The sequence below is a fragment of the Budorcas taxicolor genome, chromosome 11 (assembly GCF_023091745.1).
Source record: "Budorcas taxicolor isolate Tak-1 chromosome 11, Takin1.1, whole genome shotgun sequence".
NCBI classification, from domain to species: domain Eukaryota; kingdom Metazoa; phylum Chordata; class Mammalia; order Artiodactyla; family Bovidae; genus Budorcas; species Budorcas taxicolor.
The window spans coordinates 154,208,607-154,232,642 of NC_068920.1; the positions used below are offsets into that span (position 1 = coordinate 154,208,607).

General features: G+C 38.8%; 1 protein-coding gene across 3 annotated transcripts in view; it reads right to left on the reverse strand.

Moving 5' to 3' along the window:
- DENND1A (DENN domain containing 1A) overlaps nt 1–24,036 on the reverse strand; it is a 540,190-nt gene that overhangs the window by 478,922 nt on the left and 37,232 nt on the right. For all 3 annotated transcript variants that reach the window (XM_052647633.1, XM_052647632.1, XM_052647635.1), the window contains exon 2: nt 10,432–10,502. In XM_052647633.1, the coding sequence (XP_052503593.1) occupies nt 10,432–10,502 (71 nt within the window). The remainder of the gene's footprint in view (nt 1–10,431; nt 10,503–24,036) is intronic.

Genomic DNA, 24,036 nt, shown 5'->3' on the forward strand with positions numbered 1-24,036 from the left:
GCAGGAACTCTCATTCACTGGTGGTGAGAGTGCAAAGTGGTACAGCTACCTTGGAAGACAGCTTGGTGATTTCTTACAAAACTAAACAGACTCTTGCCATAAAATTCAGCAATCAGGCTCCTTGATATTCACTCAAAGGAGCTGCAAACTTATCTCTACATGAACACCAACATGTGAATGTTTATTAGAAATTTTATTCATAATTGTCAATACCTGGAAGCAACCAAGTTGTCCTTTAGTAAGTCAATGGATACATAAACCATGACACATCCAGGCCATGGAATATTATTCGGCACTAAAAAGAAATGAGGCATCAAGCCATGGAAAGACATTAAACAATATGACTAAGTGAAAGAAACTCATCTGAAAAGGCTACATACAAATATGATTCCAACTATCAATATATGACAATCTGGAAAAGGCAAAACTGGAAAGAGTAAAAAGATCAGTGGTGGGGATCAGTGAGTGGACAACAGGGAGGGCTAAACAGGTAGAACATGAAATTTCTAGAGCAGTGAAAATACTCTGTATACTATAATGATGGATATATGTCATTATACATTTATCCAAATTCACAGAATATACAACACCAAGAGTGAACCATGACATAAACAACGGACTTTGGGTGATTATGACAAGTTAACGTAGGTTCAACAATTGTAACAAACATACCACATTCATGGGAGATGTTGATAATAGGAGAGGTTGTGCAGGTGTGAGGTAGGCATATCCAGAAAATTTCTGTATCATCCTCTCAATTTCGCTGTGAACCTAAGTCTTCTCTTTAAAAAAATTAAACCTTTCAAAACAATAACAACAGCTATTATTTGAGAACTTTCCATATCCCAAGCACTAAGCATTTTACTTTAATCCTTTCAACTGAATAAAGTAGGTACTATTAGGGCCTCCATTTTATAGCTGAGAAAATGAGGCTCTGAGATTGGTATTTTGTGACAATAAAAATAAACAAACTCACGGCTCATATGGATTTTATTGTTTAGTAGATCAATGAATTCCTAGTCCACCTAGAAGGCCATAGGCCTAATACAATGAACCACAGATACAGCAAGAAGAAACACACTGCTGTGAATAAATCAAAAATTGTGAAACTTTCCTATTTCGTAATTTATACCCATATGGCCCTTAAATCACACACTTTAGAAACAGGAAGAAATCTGGAATCAGTTCCAAATAACCAAACATTAAGAAAATACATTGCTCACTTTCTGTTACTTTGTAAGAACAGCAATTCAGTCATTCTACATACCAATTTAGAGCATCAACACTGTGTAATAAAAAAACATAGCTTCAAGCAAGGATATACAATTAAGGTAAAATTTAAAATGTGATTTCAATGGGAAAAAAAGCAATTTGAAAAAGGCATAGAGGAGGGCTTCAGAGAAATTAAATGTTCTGTTTCTTAAGTTGAGTGTTAGGTACATGAATTTACCTTTATTCTTTAAACTATACATATACATACATATATATATAAGTTGTGTCACAGTTTTTATAAACTTGTTTAAAGAATACAATCACACTAGAGTTCAAATCCCAACTCAGAACTTTGAACAAGTCATTTCCTATCTGTAAGCTTTAATCATTTAATATTTATTGAAGGTCTACTATACGCCAAGCACTACTCTAGATGTTAGAATAAAGAAGTTCAATAAACAATTTCCACTTTCATTGAACCCTACTTATCTATGCAATTGAGATGATACTTATTTCATTAGGTGGTGGGCAAAAGCTTAACTGCACTGAGCTCTCACTAGGCTCACCTCTAGTTTAAAGAAATAATCGCTGTAACAATCCTAAAATACAAAACACACTGTAATTCTCAAAACTACCCCTGACTTTTTAAAGTCCGCTTGAAGCTTCGCCAACTAAGGTCCGTCTAGTCAAGGCTATGGCTTTTCCAGTAGTCATGTATGGATGTGAGAGCTGGACTGTGAAGAAGGCTGAGTGCCGAAGAATTGATGCTTTTGAACTGTGGTGTTGGAGAAGACTCTTGAGAGTCCCTTGGACTGCAAGGAAATCCAACCAGTCCATTCTGAAGGAGATCAACCCTGGGTGTTCTTTGGAAGGAATGATGCTAAAGTTGAAACTCCAGTACTTTGGCCACCTCATGCGAAGAGTTGACTCATTGGAAAAGACTCTGATGCTGGGAGGGACTGGGGGCAGGAGGAGAAGGGGACGACAGAGGATGAGATGGCTGGATGGCATCACTGACTCGATGGACGTGAATCTGAGTGAACTCTGGGAGTTGGTGATGGACAGGGAGTCCTGGCGTGCTGCGATTCATGGGGTCGCAAAGAGTCAGACACGACTGAGCGACTGAACTGAACTGAAGAGTACAGTGAGGTAAGGTTCCATGCCTCTATCCCAAACAAGATATTTTCTAACTGGAGTATCAGGTACTTAGAGTTAAGAGAAATTACAAAGATTAAGTAATCCATGTCTTTGGAGTGAGTGGTAATTTGTTCCTATTACACTGCTACAAATCAGGATCCATATCTTAACACTCTATAAAATGTATTTAATTTTACTGGAAAATTCAGAAGAAGCAAAATAAAAGCTAAAGTAATCAAGTAATAAAAGTAACAAAATTTTTTTTAAATTTAAAAATAAAGTAATAAAGCAAAATAAAAGCTAAAGTAAAGGCAGGAGGAGATGGGGATAATAGAGGATAAGATGGTTGGATGGCATCACCAACTCGATGGACATGAGTCTGGGCCAGTTCCAGGAGTTGGTGATGGACAGGGAAGACTGGCACGTGGCAGTTCAGGGGGTCGCAAAGAGTCGAACTCGACTGAGAGACTGAACTGAACTGAATCATGCTGAATCAAAAGCAAAAAACATCGGAAAAAACAAAAACTCTAAGTCAAAGAGATACATGCATCCCCATGTTCATAGCAGCACTATTTACAACAGCCAAGATATGAAAATGACCCAAGTTCCCATCAACAGACAATTGGTTTAAGAAGATACAGTGTATATACACAGTAGACTACTACTCAGCTATAAAAAAAGAATAAAATACTGCCATTTGCAACAACATGGAGAGACCTGGAGAATATCACAGTAAGTGAAGTAACTCAAAAAAGACAATTATTATACAATATCACTTATACATGGAATCTAAAAACAAAGGAATCTATATACAAAACAAAAACAGACTTGGATATAGAAAACAAACTTATGGTTAACAAAGGGGGAAAAGGGAGGGATAAATGAGGAATATGCAATTAACAGATACAAGCTACTATATGTAAAACAGATAAACAATAAAGATTTACTATATGGCACAAGGACCTATTTTCAATACCTTGTAATAATCTATAATGGAAAATAATCTGAAAACACACACACACATATATATACACATACATACAACTGAATCCCTTTGCTATACCCTTGAAAATAACAATCTTATAAATCAACTAAATTTCAATTTTAAGAAAAGAAATTTGCATCTTTCATGAATGAAAACTGTCTTTCCCCTTATTTTTTCTATAAGCCTGATTTTTCTTTCCCCATATATCTGATTTCCTTACTGCATGTGCAGGTCATATTAGACAGCTATTCTGGGGAAGATGTCACAGGAATGAAGTTAAAGTCCTGATTCTACCACTTCTGGGTGAACAACTTGGACAAATACATTAAACTCTTCAAGCCTCAGTTTCCTCAAAAGTAAGACTCATCTTAGAGGGTTATTCAAGGTTTAAAAAGGAATACTACAAATGACTGGGACATAATAAGGACTCAATGAATGTTAGCTATTTTATCACCATTCTTTAAAAATTTGCTGTGATTTATTATCCTATTATTGAAAACAAGAAGATGATAAATTTTGTTAATACCTCTAAGAACATTTTAACCTGAGGGAAAACAACTCTCAAAAAACACTTTTTTCCTCCTCTTCATCTTTTAAAGAGACAGCATAAATTGTTTATTTTTCAAGTCAATTTTTAAAAAATAGCTAATGATGATCATACACTGATCACAGGCGAAGACCCCAGAATCAGAGTCCTATGAATGAAGCTCAAGAACAAATCTGGTTCACAATTATTTTAAGTGGGCCAACACTCAAGTTTTCTTCATGAAACTGCTAATACAGAAATGTGAACAGATACTCAGGAGAGACTTGAAAGCCAGACGTTTTGTTTTGTTTTTTAAGGTTACTGCTCAACTCCAAGGTAGCTGAAAAACTCAGTCAACCAAAGCATCACGTCTTAAGCCTTCTTTTCACAGAGTTCTCACAACAGTTTCTCAACCTGACTATCTACTTCTTTCTAAAAACACTGGGAGGAGAGCTGACAGAGGGAGGCTGGTCTGGGAACAGCCTTGACAATCTCATGCTGCCACTCCCAGTGTGAAGCAACCGCCCAGAAGAGTGCTTACAGCAGGTTCAGAGATGCCAGCTGTGTAACGAGACACTTGTGTGTGAAACGCATTCCAGAGTGTCAGCATGGTCAGTGCCATGTGATCAAGGGACTGGGCAGGCTCATCTCTCTTGCAAGGGCACCCTTTTTTGAGACCTTCAGTCAGATAGACTGAACTCAGCTCTAGGAACTTTCACAACTGGAGGTGACTGTATTCCTATTCTGGGATCCCTATGTAAGGTGGGTTCTTGAACAAATAGACAAACTAGAGAACACAAAATGAAGCCGGCAGAAAAAGGCACTAAAAAATTAAGAACAAAGTAGATCAAAGATCCACTCAAAATGATCTAACTTCTTTTTCTAAACATTAAAACCACATACCTAAATAACAAGATTATACAAAAGATATTCACTGGCATTATTTACAACAGGAGAATCCTGGAACCAATCTAAAGATGTAATTATCAGTAAATATAGCACATAGATATGATGTCATAATTTATAGCAACTAAATTGATTTTTACAAAGCTATATTAATAATTTTAGGAAAAGTTTAATGATTCAAGGGAGAACAAGGAAAACATATACATGTAACATAAGTTTGGGGGGGAGTTTATATATTTACACACATACAAGGCTATAAGAAAATAAATCAAAATATTAGTTAGTACTGAGTGATAATTTTTCTCTTTATAATTTTTCAAAATTTTACACATGGTCAAAAACTAGTTCAAAAACTAGTACAAAAACCAGCTACTAAAATTTTAAAGATAAATAGAAAAAATATACACTATGATAATCTGTTAATACATACTCAAATAAGTGGAAAATTTTGTGTATTTTTTTTTACAATGAGAACATAATATATCACAGTATAAGAAAAATCGTAAGAATGAAACTCTCACAGAAATTTATAGAACAAAACCTATACTGACTCCTCCAATTAAAGACCCATAAAGTAGTTTCAGTGCTCTGTAGCCCACCTTCTCACAGCAGGGAATTAATCCCGCTGGGGGATGCAAACAAACTTCAAAGAGAAGATTATGCCCAGACACTAGTACTCTACAGCGTAAGGTTTATACCTAAGTTTATTCAGGTATTTTGGCAGAGATTAGAGATGCAGATCCAAGAAACAAAGACTAATTTTAAGACAGATTCTTTACAGTCATCTAAATGGCAAAAATAATCCATTAAATAGTATCTGAAAAAGGCAAATATAAGCTGTATTAGAAGAAAGAAAGGTTGTATAAGTAGACAAAAGTTATCTAAAATCAAATATTTGACAGCTCATTCACTGGTATTAGCAACTGGGAAATCTTACGAATTCCCAAACAAAGTAAGCGGTACCGTGAGTTCAGCGTGTATACCCAAATTTTATTTGCACAAACTTTGGGAGAAGGTACCACTCAGTGTCAGGTCTGGATACAATATCTAAGTAGAACGGACAAATTACATGTCTCTTCCATGGTGTCATGGAATGCTCTTCAGAGCACAGAACACATGACAGTTAACAATACCTTCATGAGTTCATACATGATTCGATGGACGTGAGTTTGAGTGAACTCCGGGAGAGGGTGATGGACAGGGAGGCCTGGCGTGCTGCGATTCATGGGGTCGGAAAGAGTCAGACACAACTGAGCGACTGAACTGAACTGAATATTTCTTACTGGTCTTTCTAACATTTGTCATTCTTTTATTGTGAGGTAATTTTTAGGTGTTACTTAGAAGTACCTGACCATTTTATAAAAACATGTTTTATGTAGAAGAACAGCATATTTTAGTAATTTGGCTTTATTTAGTTTCCCAATTTTAAAAAATTATGGATAAGGAATCAAATTTAAGTTCAGCTTTTCTGGATATTAATCATCTAATAGAAAATTAAAATACTTGACATACTAAAGAATGTGAAAGACAAAACTAAGTTTCTTGGAAGAAAATATAGGACAATAGCTTCATATCTGTAGAGTACGAAAATATCAATAAACTGTAGGTATGAAAATCAAGAAGTTTTGATCAAAGATACCATTCAGTGAAAGACAAACTATAGAGTAGGAGACAATATCTACAACCCACTTGATCAGATAACATACATAATGTACAAACAATTTCTTATAAAACAACACAGAGAAGATAGAAAAAATTTAAAAATGATTAAACCTTGAACAGGCACTTTAAAAACGAAGATATTTTGAGAGGTCAATAGTGTATGAAAAGGTGCTCAATCTCATTAGTCACCAGAAAAGTATACAAATAACAACAATGAGGAGATACTACTATACAACTATCAGGCTGGAAAATAACTCCAAATCTAACTGTATTAAGGACTGTAAAGATGTTGAACGACAAAGACCAAACACCACTGGAAGTAGTATAGATGAGCAAGATCAACTTTGAAAAACAGGTTAGCGTGATCCAGTAATCAAGTATAGTATATATCCTATGTATATACATGCACCAGGATTTAGGTATTGATATAAAGCCTTATAATTGCTATCACATTGCTTGTAATAGCCAAAAATGGCAAACAACTTCAAGTTCTTTCAACAGCAGAATCAACTGTGATATAATCTTAAAGTGTACTATACTGCAATGAAAATAAATGACCACAGTACACACAGCAACACAGAGAACCCTTACAGACTTGATTAAAAAAGCAGCAAAACTACACACAGAATAATTCTATAAAATTCAGAAACAGGCATTATTACTAAATTAAATTTTTCAAGGAGGTAAACTTATATGGTAAAACTACAAAGAAAAACAAAGAAATGAGTATCATAAAAGTCAGGATAGTAGTTACCTCTGGAAAAAGGGAGGCAGGGACTTCTGGGGCGCTGGCTAGCCCCAACTCTAACATTTACAGGGCCTAGGCAAGAGTACAAACTGAGGTCCACAAACCATATGCCTAAACATTTCAAAGATGTGAAATAAGCTAACAAACTATTAAATAAAATATGTTCCATTCTCCTATCACAAGTACTTGGAAGGCCAGATTCACACTGAGAATTCTTGAATTCCTGAGAGTACTATGTAGGAACATGGTTCACAGAAAACTGACCATCGGCCATCTCTCCCTTTTCCATCCCACAGTGCCAGGAACCTCACACACAGGGATGCAATCACCTCCACTCCCAAGTCCAAGCTCCATGCCATCCCCTACTCCCCACAAACAGATACCCTGAGGCCACCCTTTGGGTCTAGGGGTGTGTATACCAGCAGCCAGTCGACCCTCAGAAAGACAGACCCCAGGGAAGACTCAGACTCTGGAAATAAGACTCTGGGGCCACTGGGTCAAGAAATTCTTAGATGTGAGGTACTCACAGTTTGTCTAGGATGGAAGGATTCACGATCTAAGCAAGCATGTCCCACAGACCCTATGGACTCCTTGCCTGAAAACAGCACTTTAGAAGAGGGCCAAAGCATAGGACAAGGGCAGGAGTTCTCTTGCCACAATCAGAATTTCCTTAGAACCAAGCAATATTATATGTCTTCACCCGGATAACAGTAACAAGGATACTCACTCTGTAACTATTAAACTGTACACAAAGGTTTAATGTATTTTTTTCCACAGATAATGGAATGGACATCACATCTCTGCTGATGTGATACACATTGATCTGCAGCATTGGAGGCAGACGCTTTAACCTCTGAGCCACCAGGGAAGCCCGAGAAGGGCATATATGATATTTGAAATACTCCTATCCAAAATCCATAACCTGAATCTAATCATGAGGATAGAATCAGATTCAAACCCAGGGACTTTCTATAAAACAAGAGACCTAGGTTCTTCAGAAACATGACATAAAGATTAAAAAAGGGAGGAAGGGATTGCAAAACTATTCCAGACTGAAAGAAACTAAACAGCTGTGAAAACTAAATGGATTACATGATCCTGAATTGGATCAGAGTGGGGAAGTGCTATAAAGGATATTATTGGGACAACTGATTAAATATGGACAAAAGACATTAACTTTCTTATTTCAATAATGGGACTACAGTTATTTAAGAAAATGCCCTTATTCTTAGGAGATAAATTCTAAAGTATTCAAGGGTGAAGGGTCACAATGTCTGCAACTTATTCTCAAAATGTTTAGCAAAAAAATACAGTGATCAAGCAAATAAGGCGAAACAGTAACAACTGATGACTCTAAGGAAAGCGAGTATACACTTAACTACACCTGTAACTTATCTTTTAAAATATTTTCAAAATTTAAAGTTTTTAAAAAGTAAACTAAAGGGGTTAAATGAGACAAGAGTTGCCTACAGGGAGAGGAATTAGATAACTGGGAGAAGAGGATATGGTAAAGACTTCTCATTTTGTACACTCTTCCATCTTATTTGCACTTAAACTTTGTTCATATTCCCCCAAAAAAATTCATTTTAACTTTGGGAGGAAATAACTACAGCACTGAAAGGGGGAGCATTAGCAACTGTAGAAATAAGAAAAATTTTTGTCCCTAAATCTATCAAATCACAGCCATCACCAACTAGTTACTCTGTCAAGTAGGCTCACAGAGGTACCACAGCTCAAACACCCCTAGTATCAGCTACCTCCCTTCTCAATCCAGTAGTTTGCACAGTTAGAGGCATAACTTAAGATGAATATTAACATTCTAGTTCCAGAACGACCATAAGTTTATAACATGTCCCATTAATTCAGAAAGTTAAGCACCCAGGGATCAAACCCAGGTCTCCCACACTGCAGGTGGATTCTTTACCGTCTGAGCCACCAAAGAAAGCCAGGAATACTGGAGTGGGTAGCCTATCCCTTCTCCAGGGGATCTTCCCTACCTAGGAATCTCCTGCATTGCAGGTGGATTTTTACAAGCTGAGCTATCAGGAAAGCCCCAGTAAGTTTATAATATGTCTCATTAATTCAGAAAGTGAAGCTCACACAGTTTTCACTTTCGATATTGAGAAATGCAGTTAAGAAATGCTAGTGACATTGTACAAAGCCCTGGAGATGCCATGGAGAGATGTGTATAACATGGTCACTGTCCTCAAGAAGGCAACTTAGCAGAGTGAAGAGGACTTGGAACCAAAAGCCCTTGCTATTCCACACAGTAGCTATAAGATCTTGGTAAGCTATCTGACCTCTCAGATGCTACTTTCTCATAGGCATAATGGAGATGCCATCCAACTATCTTTAAGAGTTGTACTGTAAGAACTAACTAGGTACATCAAGCATGTAGGAAAATAGAACAATAGATACTCAACAAAAGGTAGCTATTTTATGAGCATTACAATCTAATTAAAATAATGAAGTGGAAAACATGCTCAAGGTTGTACAGCCAATTATAGGCATAACTACCATTGGAATCCTGATTACTCCAAGTTTCTAATCCAAATAAATTCATTCTCCATAAACACCAAATAAATATACACAACTGCTGCTGTGTAGACCAAGAGATGCTCCCTGATATATCTTTGGCAAACACATCACTCTCTTAGGCACCAAGAAAAAGAACACTAGGCCAGAAGATGATTTTTGCTCATTAACCAGGAAGGATTTTAGCTCAAAAAGTGATTTACTCAGCCTGAACAAGATACTCTAATCTTATCCAAGACCCTGTTGTCCAAGAATACATGTCCAAATTAGTCCAAAAGCTAAAGCCAGAAGAAGTGTTTCTTTCAACTAATTTTCAACCTCTTTTTTAACCAGCTGACATAAAATTTACTGAATTAAATCTATTTCAAACATCTCCCAGGTAAGTGGCAGAGATTTCCCTTTATATTATTTTATAACCTAATTCTAAACACTCTATTAGCAAGGTGATAATATTTCATACTAAAATGTTGACTTCCAGGTATCTCTGAAAGATACAAACTAAAATCCAATAGTTACAATGAATAAAGCCATAATTCAAGGCTATTAAAGCAATGACTCTTAAATTGTTCCCTAGGATGATGTGGGCACAGATAAAAGGGAAAGACACTTAAACACACTTAAAGATAAATAACAGTTTAGAATATTCACATATTATCCAATGTGCATGGCTATGTCATACAATAAACAAACATGCCATATCATAATGAAACATGCAAATACCTGAAAGAGTGCCACCTGTCCTAGGATAGGCCACTTCAACATACACTTCAAATGTGGTCTCTGGGTTTTGCCTACAAAAGAAACAGACCGTGATTACTGACAAGGACTGAGGCAGCATGATACAGAACATGCAGGCTGTGATACAGGGCAAACCTTGATTAAAATAATTAGCTCTGCAACTTAATGGCTGTGGAACTTTGGACAATTACTCAACTTCTCTGAGCCACAGCCTTCCTAATCTATAAAATGAAAATACCTAAGCAGAATTATTATTGTGAAATGTAAAGAAAACAAACAAAAATTGCCTAAATACAATGTCTAGCACATAATAGGCTAGCCATTGTTATGATTTTACAGATGTTATATTTCCCATTTATACAGCTGGATCTCCAAAACCAAAAGAAAAATTTTGAGGAAATTCAAACTAAGGCAACACTAGCGCAATGTAACGTGCTCCCTCATATTCCAGGATAAAATATTCAGGTGATGACATTAACTTGCTTACTTACAGATGTTAAAGACTCAAGAGAAACAGTATCCTATCTCATTAGGCTATTACGAAGACAGGATGCTAATCTAAAATTTAAGATACTGTTTCCTCACAGCGGGGGGGGGGGGGGGGGAGGGGCGGGGGCGGCTTCCCCTGCATTGGCGATGGCAAGTATGTGAATGTTTATTACTATATCCTTTTACCTTTTTATGTCATGAATATTTCATATTAAGTTTTAAAAAGATCACAGCACTAACAAAATGTTAACAGTTGTTCATTCTGAGTGACAAGAACATCGGGGTTATATTATCTTTGTATTTTCTCTTTTCTCTTTGATTCTAAAACTACAATAAAAAGATTATTTCCAGATTGCAAGAAAATCATTTAGCAGAAGAAAATGTTACACATTCAAATGTCTATGACTGAATTCTATTTTAAGCCTGACAACAAAGCTCAGAGAAGAAACTATGAGTTGCCTAATCAGATCTAAGGGAATTGCAATCAACTAAATACCTTGAATTTGCCCAGCAGATTCCACTTTCCAAAATAACTATCTCATTTACCTCTCTTTATCCTCATTACAATCTTATGAGGTAGGTGGATCAGTCATCACCCTCACCATACAGGTGAGGAATCTAAAGCAGAGAGAGTCTAAATGACTTGGTAGTCCCACAACTAGTTAGAAACATAGCCAGAACTGCAACTCAGACCTCCAGGCACTCAAATTCTGGGTTTCATTGATTCTAAGATTAAATTTTTCTCCCACATTTTCCCATGTTTTACAATCTATTGCATCTTACAAGTCTAAATGGCAATTTTTCTTTCTTAGTAGTACATATAATAACAGTGCATCTTATAAATAATGGCATCTTAGACTCAATATTGTAATACTCCCTCCAATTTCTCAGGAGTAGTTGCCAGTCAGGGATCTACTATTTCTCTTGTGAAGAACCATCATTTCCTTACTGAAGAGAATTTCAAATGTGCTTTAAATAAGTACCTACAGTGAAAAGAGTTGCCTGCTCTAAAAATTAAATATACCTTTGTCAAATACAATTTTTAAATTAGACAATAAATCAGAGTATCTTACTTAACTAAAAGTAAACTCAAGTTTTAAGAAAGCTATTTAAAAATGCTTTTGTACTTTTTCTTTCCCCTGCAAAAGGGTACAAAAAGACCGACAAGGTCAGCATCCCTTGGTCACCAAAACATTTGTGGAAAACACCATATGGAAAATCCCTTGATTCAAATGATCTAAAAGTAAAGGGTTTGTTGAAAGAAAGGAATATTCTAAGTTCACCTGAAGAGCACCAAGAAGATTCCCTCTAAAACGTAGAAATATCTTTATGCCTATTTTGCAACTGGCTGAATTTCATCTCAGAATTTCATTCCTCTGGATTAAGATAACGGCTTTCAAAGTGTGTTCTGCGGGACCCTGGGACTCCATGGAGATTCCTCAAAGATTCCATGCATTTTTTTTTTAACCCAAATGTCCACTTTTAAGTTTATTTTTCTCTACTTAAAAAACTGAAAGGAACAAACTTGAGCATGCAAAGGTGTTATATACCAAATTTGTTTTTTTTTTAACACTGGAGCGTTAATTTGTGCCACTAACTTAAGGTGGTTTGTACAGATCTGCTGTCTAACTGAAGAACATTCTAACGGTGTCTAAACTCTCTCTCTGCGTCTTCTCCCTTTCTCTTCAACACTTCGGCCAGACTTCTGAACTCACCACACCACCAAAACAACTTGTCATGATCACCAGTGTCCTCCCCATTGCTAAAATGTGCCAAAATGGTCAATCTCAAATGCTTGTCTTAACCTCTCAGCAGCATTTGACACGGCTGATTGATTTGCCCTCCTTCTCCAAATACTTTCTTCACGTGCCTGCCAGGACATCACTCTCTAGCGGTATTCTTCCTGCCTTACTGGCTGCTCCTTTGGTGATTCCTTCTCAGACAAAACTCTCCTACCCTTGAACTTAGTGCTAGACCTCTTCCTGCCTACACTCATTCTCTAAATGATCTCATTCAGTCTCATGGTACTAATTACCAGGCAAATGCTGATGAGCTCCAAAGTCCTGTCTCCAACCCGACTTCTTCCCGGACCCTAGATTCCCTCATCCAGCTGCCTGCTCAACATCCCCATCAGGATCTTTAAGAAGAATTTTTAACTTAACAAATGGCACTTTTCTTCCTCAAACCTGCACTTCCTGATATCCAATTACTCAGGCAAAAAAAAAAAAAAAAACAAAACACAACAAACAAAAGACATCAAATCTGGTATCACCCTTCAGTCCTGTTTTATATGCCAAATCAATCAAACAAATTATGTTGATTTAATCATCAAAATATACCCAGAATCTCAATGAGTCTCAGCATCCCCAACCGACCGTCCTTGATAGATCATCAACATTTCACCTCAATTACCATAATACTTTAACTGGTCTCACTGCCTTCTCCCTGCCTTCCTACAGTCCCTTTTATTCCAAAGGTCAGGCTATAGCAGTCCTCTACTCAAAACCTCCCCAAAACATCCCATACCATTCAAACTAAAAACCAAAGTCTTAGTTCTGCAGATAGACGGTGGTGATGGTTGTACAACAACATGAGAGTACTGAATATTACGGAACGATACACTTAAAAATGGAAAACAGACTTGTAGATATGGGGGGAGGAGGGAGGGAGGAATACAAAGAGTAGCATGGAAACATACACTACCATATGCAAAATAGATAGCCGGTGGGAATTTGCTACATGACTCAGGGAGCTCAAAGAGGTACTCTGTGACAACCCAGATGGGTAAGAGAGGGTGCAAGGTGGGAGGGAGGCGACATATGTATACCTACGGCTGATTCATGTTGAAGCATGGCAGAAACCAACACAATATTATAAAGCAATTATTCTTTAATTAAAAATGAATTTCTTTAAAAAGAAAATCAAATATAACTAAAAGTGGTTCAGTTCAGTTGCTCAGTCGTGTCCAACTCTTTGCAACCACATGAATCACAGCACGCCAGGCCTCCCTGTCCACACAAACTCCTGGAGTTCACTCAAACTCATGTCCATTGAGTTGGTGATGCCATCCAGCCATTTTATCCTCGTTGTCCCCTTCTGCTCCTGCCCCCAATCCCTCCCAGCATCAGAGTCTTTTCCAATGACTCAACTCCCCACATGAGGTGGCCAAAGTACTGGAGTTTGAGCTTCAGCACCAGTCCTTCCAAAGAACACCCAGGACTGATCTCCTTTAGAATGGACTGGTTGGATCTCCTTGCAGTCCAAGGGACTCTCAAGAGTCTTCTCCAACACCACAGTTCAAAAGCATCAATTCTTCGGTGCTCAGCTTTCTTCACAGTCCAACTCTCACATCCATACATGGCCACTGGAAAAACCAGAGCCTTGACTAGACGGATCTTTGTTGGCAAAGTAATGTCTCTGCTTTTGAATATGCTATCTAGGTTGGTCATAACTTTCCTTCCAAGGAGACAGCGTCTTTTAATTTCATGGCTGCAGTCACCATCTGCAGTGATTTTGGAGCCCCAAAAAATAAAGTCTGACACTGTTTCCACTGTTTCCCCATCTATTTCCCAGGAAGTGATGGGACCAGATGTCATGATCTTCGTTTTCTGAATGTTGAGCTTTAGGCCAACTTTTTCACTCTCCTCTTTCACTTTCATCAAGAGGCTTTTTAGTTCCTCTTCACTCTGCCATAAGGGTGGTGTCATCTGCATATCTGAGGTTATTGATATTTCTCCCGGCAATCTTGATTCCAGCTTGTGTTTCTTCCAGTCCAGCGTTTCTCATGATGTACTCTGCATAGAAGTTAAATAAGCAGGGTGACAATATACAGCCTTGACGTACTCCTTTTCCTATTTGGAACCAGTCTGTTGGTCCATGTCCAGTTCTAACTGTTGCTTCCTGACCTGCATATAGGTTTCTCAAGAGGCAGGTCAGGTGGTCTGGTATTCCCATCTCTTTCAGAATTGGCCACAGTTTTTTGTGATCCACACAGTCAAAGGCTTTGGCATAGTCAATAAAGCAGAAATAGATGTTTTTCTGGAACTCTCTTGCTTTTTCCATGATCCAGCGGATGTTGGCAATTTGATTTCTGGTACCCCTGCCTTTTCTAAAACCAGCTTGAACATCTGGAAGTTCACGGTTCACGTATTGCTGAAGCCTGGCTTGGAGAATTTTGAGCATTACTAGCGTGTGAGATGAGTGCAATTGTGCGGTAGTTTGAGCATTCTTTGGTATTGCTTTTCTTTGGGATTGGAATGAAAACTGACCTTTTCCAGTCTGGTAAATTTTATGTTATATGCATTTTACTACAATTTTTTAAAAAATGAGTAGGAAAAAAGTCCTTACAAGGTCCTACATGATCTGGCCTCTCCCTATCTCTCCAATTTCATTTCAGAATTCTCTCCTCTTGCCCACTGCATTCTAGCCACACTGGCCTTCTGTCTGCCCCTCAACACACCTAATTCATTTCTATCTTGTGGCCTTTTGCACTGATCATCATATAGATGGCTCTTCCTGTCATTCAAAATACAACTTATACCTGACCTCCTCAAAAAGTCTTCCCCAATACACTCTACCATTGAATTTTAATTCTACACATCACAGCAATCACAACCTTGTTTCTCTCCTCTAAATGTAAACTGCAGGAGAGTACGCATTTTTGTCTGTCATACCCACAAGTGTTTCCCAGGTGCCTAAACAGTCCCTGGCACACAGCCAGAATCAAATATTGAAAAGGAATAAAGGAAGTACAGACTTGCCTTCCCGGAGTCTAAAAAATTTCAATCAATGATAGGAGTGATTATACACTTCTGTGACTCAAATTTCAGCACATTAAAAGATGAGATTTCAAGCCCCATCTCCAGGGTATCTGGGGCAGAACCCAAGAACTGGCATTTCCAATAAGTACCCAGATAATAGTGATGCTGCTGAACTAGTGATCACAGTTTAAGAACCACTGATCTAGTTAAATGGAACTCTTCATCTAAATAATTAGTACATACAATATAAAATAAACATAAGGTATACCTCAATAATCCATATCAACAGTGCTTTTGCAATAAAAGATTTCAAAGGAAAAAAGTATTTGTGGAAACAATGACGCTAACTTCTCTTCTACAGTTACCCATAGTCATTGCCTCATTCTAATGAATTATAAACCTACCAAACTTTCTTACTCAGTTCAAATAGCTGCCAGAGTTCTATTAAATGGTGCCAAAGATTATGACAGTTTCTTCAGGAAAAAAAAAAAAAAAAATGCTGACCACCACACTAAAAACAAACCAGACTATATATGTTATTGTCATACTTATCCATGATCATTTACATGTTGTATTATAGAAGAAGTAGTGATTAATGCTGTGACAAGTTTAATAACATACCAAGCAATATACATAAGGGCCAATGAAGCCAATGAAGATAGAAGCATTTTCTGTTGCTGCTGCTGCTAAGTCGCTTCAGTCGTGTCCGACTCTGTGCGACCCCATAGAAGGCAGCCAACCAGGCTCCTCTGTCCCTGGGATTCTCCAGGCAAGAATACTAGAGTGGGTTGCCATTTCCTTCTCCAATGCATGCATGCATGCTAAGTCACTTCAGTCATGTCCGACTCTGTGCGACCCCATGGACAGCAGCCCACCAGGCTCCTCTGTCCACAGGATTCTCTAGGCAAGAGTACTGGAGTGGGTTGCCATTTCCTTCTCCAAAGAAGCATTTTCTACTTCTCTGCAAATCAAAAAATAAGTTTTTAAGTTTCTCTTCTAAATGCAAATGACCAAGCGACTTAATATTTTCATTAAACCATTAATACAATAACAATTTCCAGATACTCTGTGGAACTACCTTGAGACTACTTACTTCCTCCATTACTCTTTAAGATGCTTAATATTTTCAACTACTTGGAACTGAAAATCCAATTTCTGTCCTAGTAACATTCCTGCCAATTCACTACATGTAATGATGCTAAGAATACCATGTTCTGAGCCACTTTCCAATACAGACCCAAGATTTCCCAGAGCACATCGTATCTTAACATATTACCATGGAAATGTCCTGCTTCTGCCATGGGATCCCATCATCAATTGCCTCACACTCCTATACCTCCATGATCTGAACTCTGCCCATCAGCCAAGCTCTTTTTTTTTTTTTTTGCCATCCACCCTTTCCTTGAGTGGTCTTGCACCCTAAGATCCAGCCACAGGGAACTACTTGTAGCTCTCTGAGCAAACCATGCTCCAATTCTCTAGTGACAATATCATTACCATACCACTACTTGTACCTACTGTTTTGAATGTGCAAAGCATGATTACATGATTAAGCACTTTACATGCATTATCTCAGTTAACCTTCAACAACCCTTTAAGTATTACCCCCAGTTTAGAGATAAGGACCCTGAAACTCAGAAGATAAACTAGTCAAAGTCAAATCAAGGAAATGGCAGAATCAGCATGGATCACCCAAAAGCACTAACCACTTTACAATTCTACCTTACTCAGCTGCTCTTCTGCAAAGAACTGTCTTTCTAGTCTTTTCCACTTGACAAATTCATTCATCAAGCCTTAGCTCAGGCATTTCCTCCTCTCTTGGAAGCCTTCTCAAGCCCCTACCCTCACATCCTAGACTGAGTTAAGTGCCTCTCCACTGTACTCCCATCCCTGTGCAAATGTTATTGCACTTCCACATTTTTGCAGCTCTAACACATTTGACCCTGATGCAGTTACAATTACCTGGGGAGCTTTTAAAAGTCCTGAGGCTCAGACCACACCCCAGAACAATTAAATCAGAATCTCCAGGCATTATTTTTTTTTAAAACCTCCCCAACTTATCCCAATGTGTAACCAGGAGAACCACCACTGTGCCTCTAATTAAGTATCCGTCTTCCCCACTAGACTGGGAGCTCCTTGAGGGCACCAACTGTCTTCTCATATTCCTAGTCATAAACCTGGCACAATAATAGTTTGATGAATGAGTTTTCCTCCAACATCTGACACAGTTTCTAGTTCCCAATAACTGTTTCTCTTTCTCTAACAAGAAGTATGCTACTGAAAATGCCTGGCTTACACCTGACTGTTAAAGATGTTTTCCTCTGGAGTCAAAGGTATCAATAAGTCACACCTGCTGACAACAGTCTCTGCTCTTAAATACAAAAAAAATAACACACAAGCAGTTAAAATGTGTTTGAAGGAAGGGAGGTCTGCTCAGTTCTTGCCTCTGGGAGAACGAAGACTGAGAGTAAGCCAAGAGAGATTTCTATTCAATACCACCCTCTTCTGAACAGACTCTCGGTGATGCCCTGCAAGGGCCACGCTCAGTGCTCAGGGCCATGTCATCAACATGATTAAGTACACTCAGCTTGAAGTCATGAAACAGACAAAAGCTCTGACAATATTCAGGCGGCAGGAAAGCTAATTTTTTTCTTTAAAAAGCATCATGCTATTGACCACTCTGCTGGATCATCAGCTTTCAATTAGGACCTACTTTTCTTTGATTACAACGTATTATGAGATTAGGAGAAAAATGTAACACTAACTCCTCACAAGATGAATCTTTGCTGCATAACGTAACCATGCCATAATGCTGGGCCCTCATACCTTTAAGCGTTATTTAGAAGTACTAAATGAGACACACACAGTACTGGGACCCCTTATTTCACAGCTATCAGATCTTCACACCAGTTAGTATTCTAAAGCAAAACAGCAGCCTATTCTCTATGGACTAGGGTAAAACCTCAGCACACTGTCTCCTTAGTTACACACTGATATCCTGAGGGGGCTGAGGTATTTCAAAATTCATACAAATGAACTGTCTTAAAGTTGACAACACGGTCAAAAGCAACTGTATACACCGCAGAATGTGCTAGCAAACATCACCTAATAAACATTGATTCCTTTAAGCTAGATAAACACACAAAAAGGTAGTGTTAATATTTCCAACAAGTCTCCATTTGTTTCAATAGCCTCTGAAATTAAAGCTGTTTCTCCAGGCTGAAAATGCTGTATCAAAGGGTGCTTTCTAACCCATAACAAGTTAACATCTCCATAGAAGAACGCTGTCATTGTCGAGACTTGTCAGAAAATGATTAACTTACCTGTGTAATTATACAAACATGTCATTTCAAGATTTTGCACTTAACTTTTCATTTCTAATAATGTTCTCAGGATCAGATTAATAAAGATACACAGATATTGCTGTGAGAGGAGTTACGAAGTTTTACCTTACCCATTGGTTCCTATGGAAAGATTCTTACGCCACGATGTGCAAAGCAAGTTAACTCGAAGAAGTAAAGCTGGATCCCAAGCAGATAGAGCCTGCATGCCCCTCCACAATGTACAGTACTCCATGCACTTTTAATAAGTTCTTTCCTGTGCTGAGCAACAGTGCAAAATCTAGACTCTCCAATAATATTAACAGTATCAGCAAAGATGGCATCCATTTCCTTAAGTACCTTTGCCCTTAATTTTTTTAAAAGCCTCCCCTAAGTTTTCTTCTGCTATTTCTGAACAATTTATTCCTAAAACTATCATGTGGGCAGAGCAGGGCAGATGCCCACGTTGGCAATGGCTCAGCATGAGATGTTAAAAGCCTGAGCAGGGTGAGGAAAATGTCTCTATAGAGAGGTGACCAGACAAGTGACATCAGATCATGAGCAAGGCCCACAGTGGGAGGTGGCCTGGCCAATATAATGTCAAATCAGAGTGAATGAGGAAGGCATCTACTGAGGGGAAGCACCCTGGGATGAGAAGCCAGAACCTGAGTGGGGGTGAAAAGAGGATCAGTGCTCAAGAGCAGCAACAACCAGGATGTTAAAACACAAGTAGAGCATGAACAGTGCCCCATGGAGGGACAGTCCAGCATGAGTGTCAGAGCCCAAGAGAGTGAGGAGCATGTCCAAGCAGAAGGACCCTAGAGGCAGGTGGTGAGCCAGAGCTGCGATGAGGAGGCTGACTATGTGGGGTCAGAGAAGACTTGCCTAGCATACTGGGGATTCAGAGGTCATTTGGGGCATCCACAGGGCAGTGGGACAGCAAAAGTGAAAGTGTTAGTTGCTCAGTCATACCTGACTCTTTGTGACCCCATGGACTGTAGCCGAACGCCAGGCTCCTTTGTCCATGGGATTCTCCAAGCAAGAACACTGGAGTGGGTTGCCATTTCCTTCTCCAGGGGATCTTCCCAACCTAGGGACTGAACCTGGGTTTCCTGCATTCCAGGCAGATTCTTTACTTTCTGAGTCACCAGGGAAACCCCAGTGGGAGAGCAGGGTCATGTCAAACCATCAACCTAGGCACTGTGACCCCAGGAAAGCAAGGTGAATGAGGAGAGCATCCACACAGGACAGAAGGTGATGGAGAAGCACACTCAATGCAAGTCCAAGACCAGTAAGATAGGCCAAGTTTCTCACAGATGCAACTACCAGAAAACTAGAATGAACTCTATGGAGTTGGATTTGAATTGGAGATATTAGCGTGAACTCAGGTTTTCAATAAATGTATAATAGAGAACTGTAAATATAGCCTGACTAATACACACATACTTCCTGGGTCTGTCTACTGAATGGGCCTTGGCAGGAACAACACCCAATAGCAATGAATATATCCAGTAACCAGACCTTGGCTTCTAAATACAACCATCCTCTAAAAGGAACAAGGGGTCCTTGGAGAAATACCGGATTCCAGGGCTGGGGCAGAGAAAGCACAGGATGAGACTGCAACACCTTACTGTACTAGAAAAAGAAGCCCTCAAAGAATGATGGGGAGATGTCTAAAGGAGTCAAGAGACAGCTTTATAAGGCTCCCACTGCCGGTCTGGGTAAGGTGAGCATCAAAATCAATAATGATATTGACAGATTATTAACCAATCAAATAAACAGAAAACCACAACACCCCATTGATGGAAATGAATAAGTTGACAATTTAATGAGAAATGGAGCATTTATATAGTTTTAAAGTTTCTTCCCACAAAATCTTTACTAACTGCAATGACAAAGAGTAACTTTTCAGTGTAGAACTTTGGCAAAGACTATCTAATCAAGTCATTAAAGGTAATCACCGTCAGGAATGGACAAATGACTAGAATGCAAAGGGAAGAGAACACTAACACGCCCGTGATATTCCTGTCCAAGATGTGCAACCTGAAGCTAATCTTGAGGAGAAATCAGACAAACTAATTGAGGGACCGTCTAAAAAATATTTGTCCTGTAACCTCCAGAAGTGTCAGGGTCAAGAAAAATCAAGGGAAGACTGAAGATCTCTTCCAGGCTAAAGGAAACTTAAGAGACAGGACAAATAAAGACAACGTGTGACTCTGAACTGAATCATTTTGGTGTAAGGAATATTACTGAGACAATGACTGAAATATGAACAAGGTCTAATGACTAGATGTAGTAATGATTCGATGTTAATTTCCTGATTTTGATGGTTGTATTGTGGTTATAAAGGAGAATACCCTTGTTTGTAGGAAAAGCACACTGAAGTACGCATGGGTGATGGAGCATCTGGTTTTTTTTTTTTAGTTTTCTATATTGCTGACATTTCTGTTAGATTATGGCTGTTTTTTAAAAATGTTTTAGGAAAACAGAAACAACCATTCATTAATAGTAATTTACCTGGCCTGTATTTTGTTTTTTAACCAAGACTTTCTCACAAAAATGATATGTGGTTCTATGGAAAGAGCCCCAGACTAAATATGAGAGCCTGGGTTCCAATCCCAGCTAAATGCTTTACTCTCTGTGGAATCAGAATAAACCATTTACCCTTTCACACATCAACTTTCTCCCCCATCAAGAGATAACATCTGCCCTGCCCATCCCAGGGATCAAATGAAAGAAAAATGAGAAAGTGCTTTGTGAACTACAAAATACTAAACCAAGGTACAGAGTATTATTATAAAAAAAAATAGAATTGCTTCACCTTACAAATTACAGGCCTTGTGAGCAATCCAGACAGTATCGTGATCTGATACTTATGCTTTCAAATACTGTTACTAAAAGCAATCCAGAAAATAATGAACTATCCAAAGAGTAGCAATAGCCTATGGGATAAATGAAACTTAAGAACAAGGGATGGGAGTTCAAATTTAACAAAAAGTGAAGAATAAAAAAAATCTCCACTACAGGAAAAAATAAACACTGAACAAATGCAACATATGAAAATCAAAACGGTCTCCATATATACAACTGTATCTCTCAATGGGTAATAAATACTGTGACTATTTGTATATTTTTGTAGCTACGGTGGAATTCCTAAGTTTCTGCACCTGACTGTCAAAACCTTGCCGAGATTGTGGGACAGTATTATTTTCCCTGATTAACAGGAAAAAAAAAATCTGAGGCTAGGAAGTGGTAACATTCCAGCTGATTCCTGGTTGCCAGATTCCTAAGCCCATGACCTTTCCATGCCACCTTTTCAAAAACTACTCCCAGTTCAAAAACTATTTCCAGTTTTCTAAACTAGCAACTCTTAATCTTAGACTACAGTGGAGGCACAGACCATCCCAAAGAGCTCATGAAAAGCTTTACTACCTTCCCAGGAAAAAAAGACTTAATTTTTTTAACATGTAATTTTCAAGCAGCTCATAAGGCTACTTATGGACATAGCTTACTTCACTGATGACTTGCTTTTATGTTCTTTCTCATTTAATCCTCAAGACAAGCCTATGAGAGAAAGGTTAATTACCCCATTTAAAAACAGCAGATACTCTGCACAAGAGCAAACAATTTCTAAACTTTGTTAATATTTACCAGCACTTGGAGAATGCAATGGCACCCCACTCCAGTACTCTTGCCTGGAAAATCCCATGGACAGAGGAGCCTGGTAGTATGCAGTCCATGGCGTCGCTAAGAGTCAGACACGAATGAGAGACTTCACTTTCACTTTTCACTTTCGTGCACTGGAGAAGGAAATGGCAACCCACCCCAGTGTTCTTGCCTGGAGAGTCCCAGGGACGGGGGAGCCTGGTGGGCTGCCATCTATGGGGTTGCACAGAGTCAGACACAAGTGAAGCGACTTAGCAGCACCAGCAGCAGCTATGTGTCATATACTGTTCTAAGCCGTTTTTATCTATTACCTCATTTAATCTTCCCAACAACCTGTGAAAGAGCTATACTATCATTCCTATTTTACAGATGAAGAAACCAAAATAAAAATAAAAGCTTAATTTCCCAAGATCAACAGCTTGTAAGAGACAAAGCTAGGATCTGAAATCACAATTTTATTTATATTTAATAAATACTAAAAATGCACCCAACTATAAAGTTATAGGAGTTTCTGTAACTGTATACATTTGAAGCGTGGCAGAGAGGAGCTACCCCATGTCTGAGGTTAGGGGCAGCAGCCAAGATTGCCAGGCTGCAACAGTGCAGGAGCGGCCAAGAAGAGCAACCCCACAACCAAGGTCAGGGGCGGCGGCCGAGAGGAGCAACCCCAAGTCCAAAGAGTGGTGGCTGCGCAGATGCAGGAGGGCCAAGAGGAGCTATTCCAAGGTCAAGGTCAGGAGGGGCGGCCGTGAAGAGATACCCTTCGTCCAAGGTAAGGAGCAGTGGCCGCGCTTTGCTGGAGCAGCCGTGAAGAGATACCCCATACCCAAGGTAAGACGGTAGGTATTGCAAGAGGGCATCAGAGGGCAGACACCATAATCTGAAACCATAATCACAGAAAACTAGTCAATGTAATCACACTAGGACCACAGCCTTGTCTAACTCAATGAAATTAAGCCATGCCCTGTGGGGCCACCCAAGATGGGCGGGTCATGGTGGAGAGGTCTGACAGAATGTGGTCTACTGGAGAAGGGAATGGCAAACCACTTCAGTATTCTTGCCTTGAGAACCCCATGAACAGTATGAAAAGGCAAAATGATAGGACACTGAAAGAGGAACTCCCCAGGTCGGTAGGTGCCCAATATGCAACTGGAGATCAGTGGAGAAATAACTCCAGAAAAAATGAAGGGATAGAGCCAAAGCAAAAACAATATCCAGTTGTGGATGTGACTGGTGATACAAGCAAGGTCCAATGCTGTAAAGAGCAATAGGAACCTGGAATGCATAGGAATCTGGAATGTTAGGTCCATGAATCAAGGCAAATTGGAAGTGGTCAAACAGGAGATGGCAAG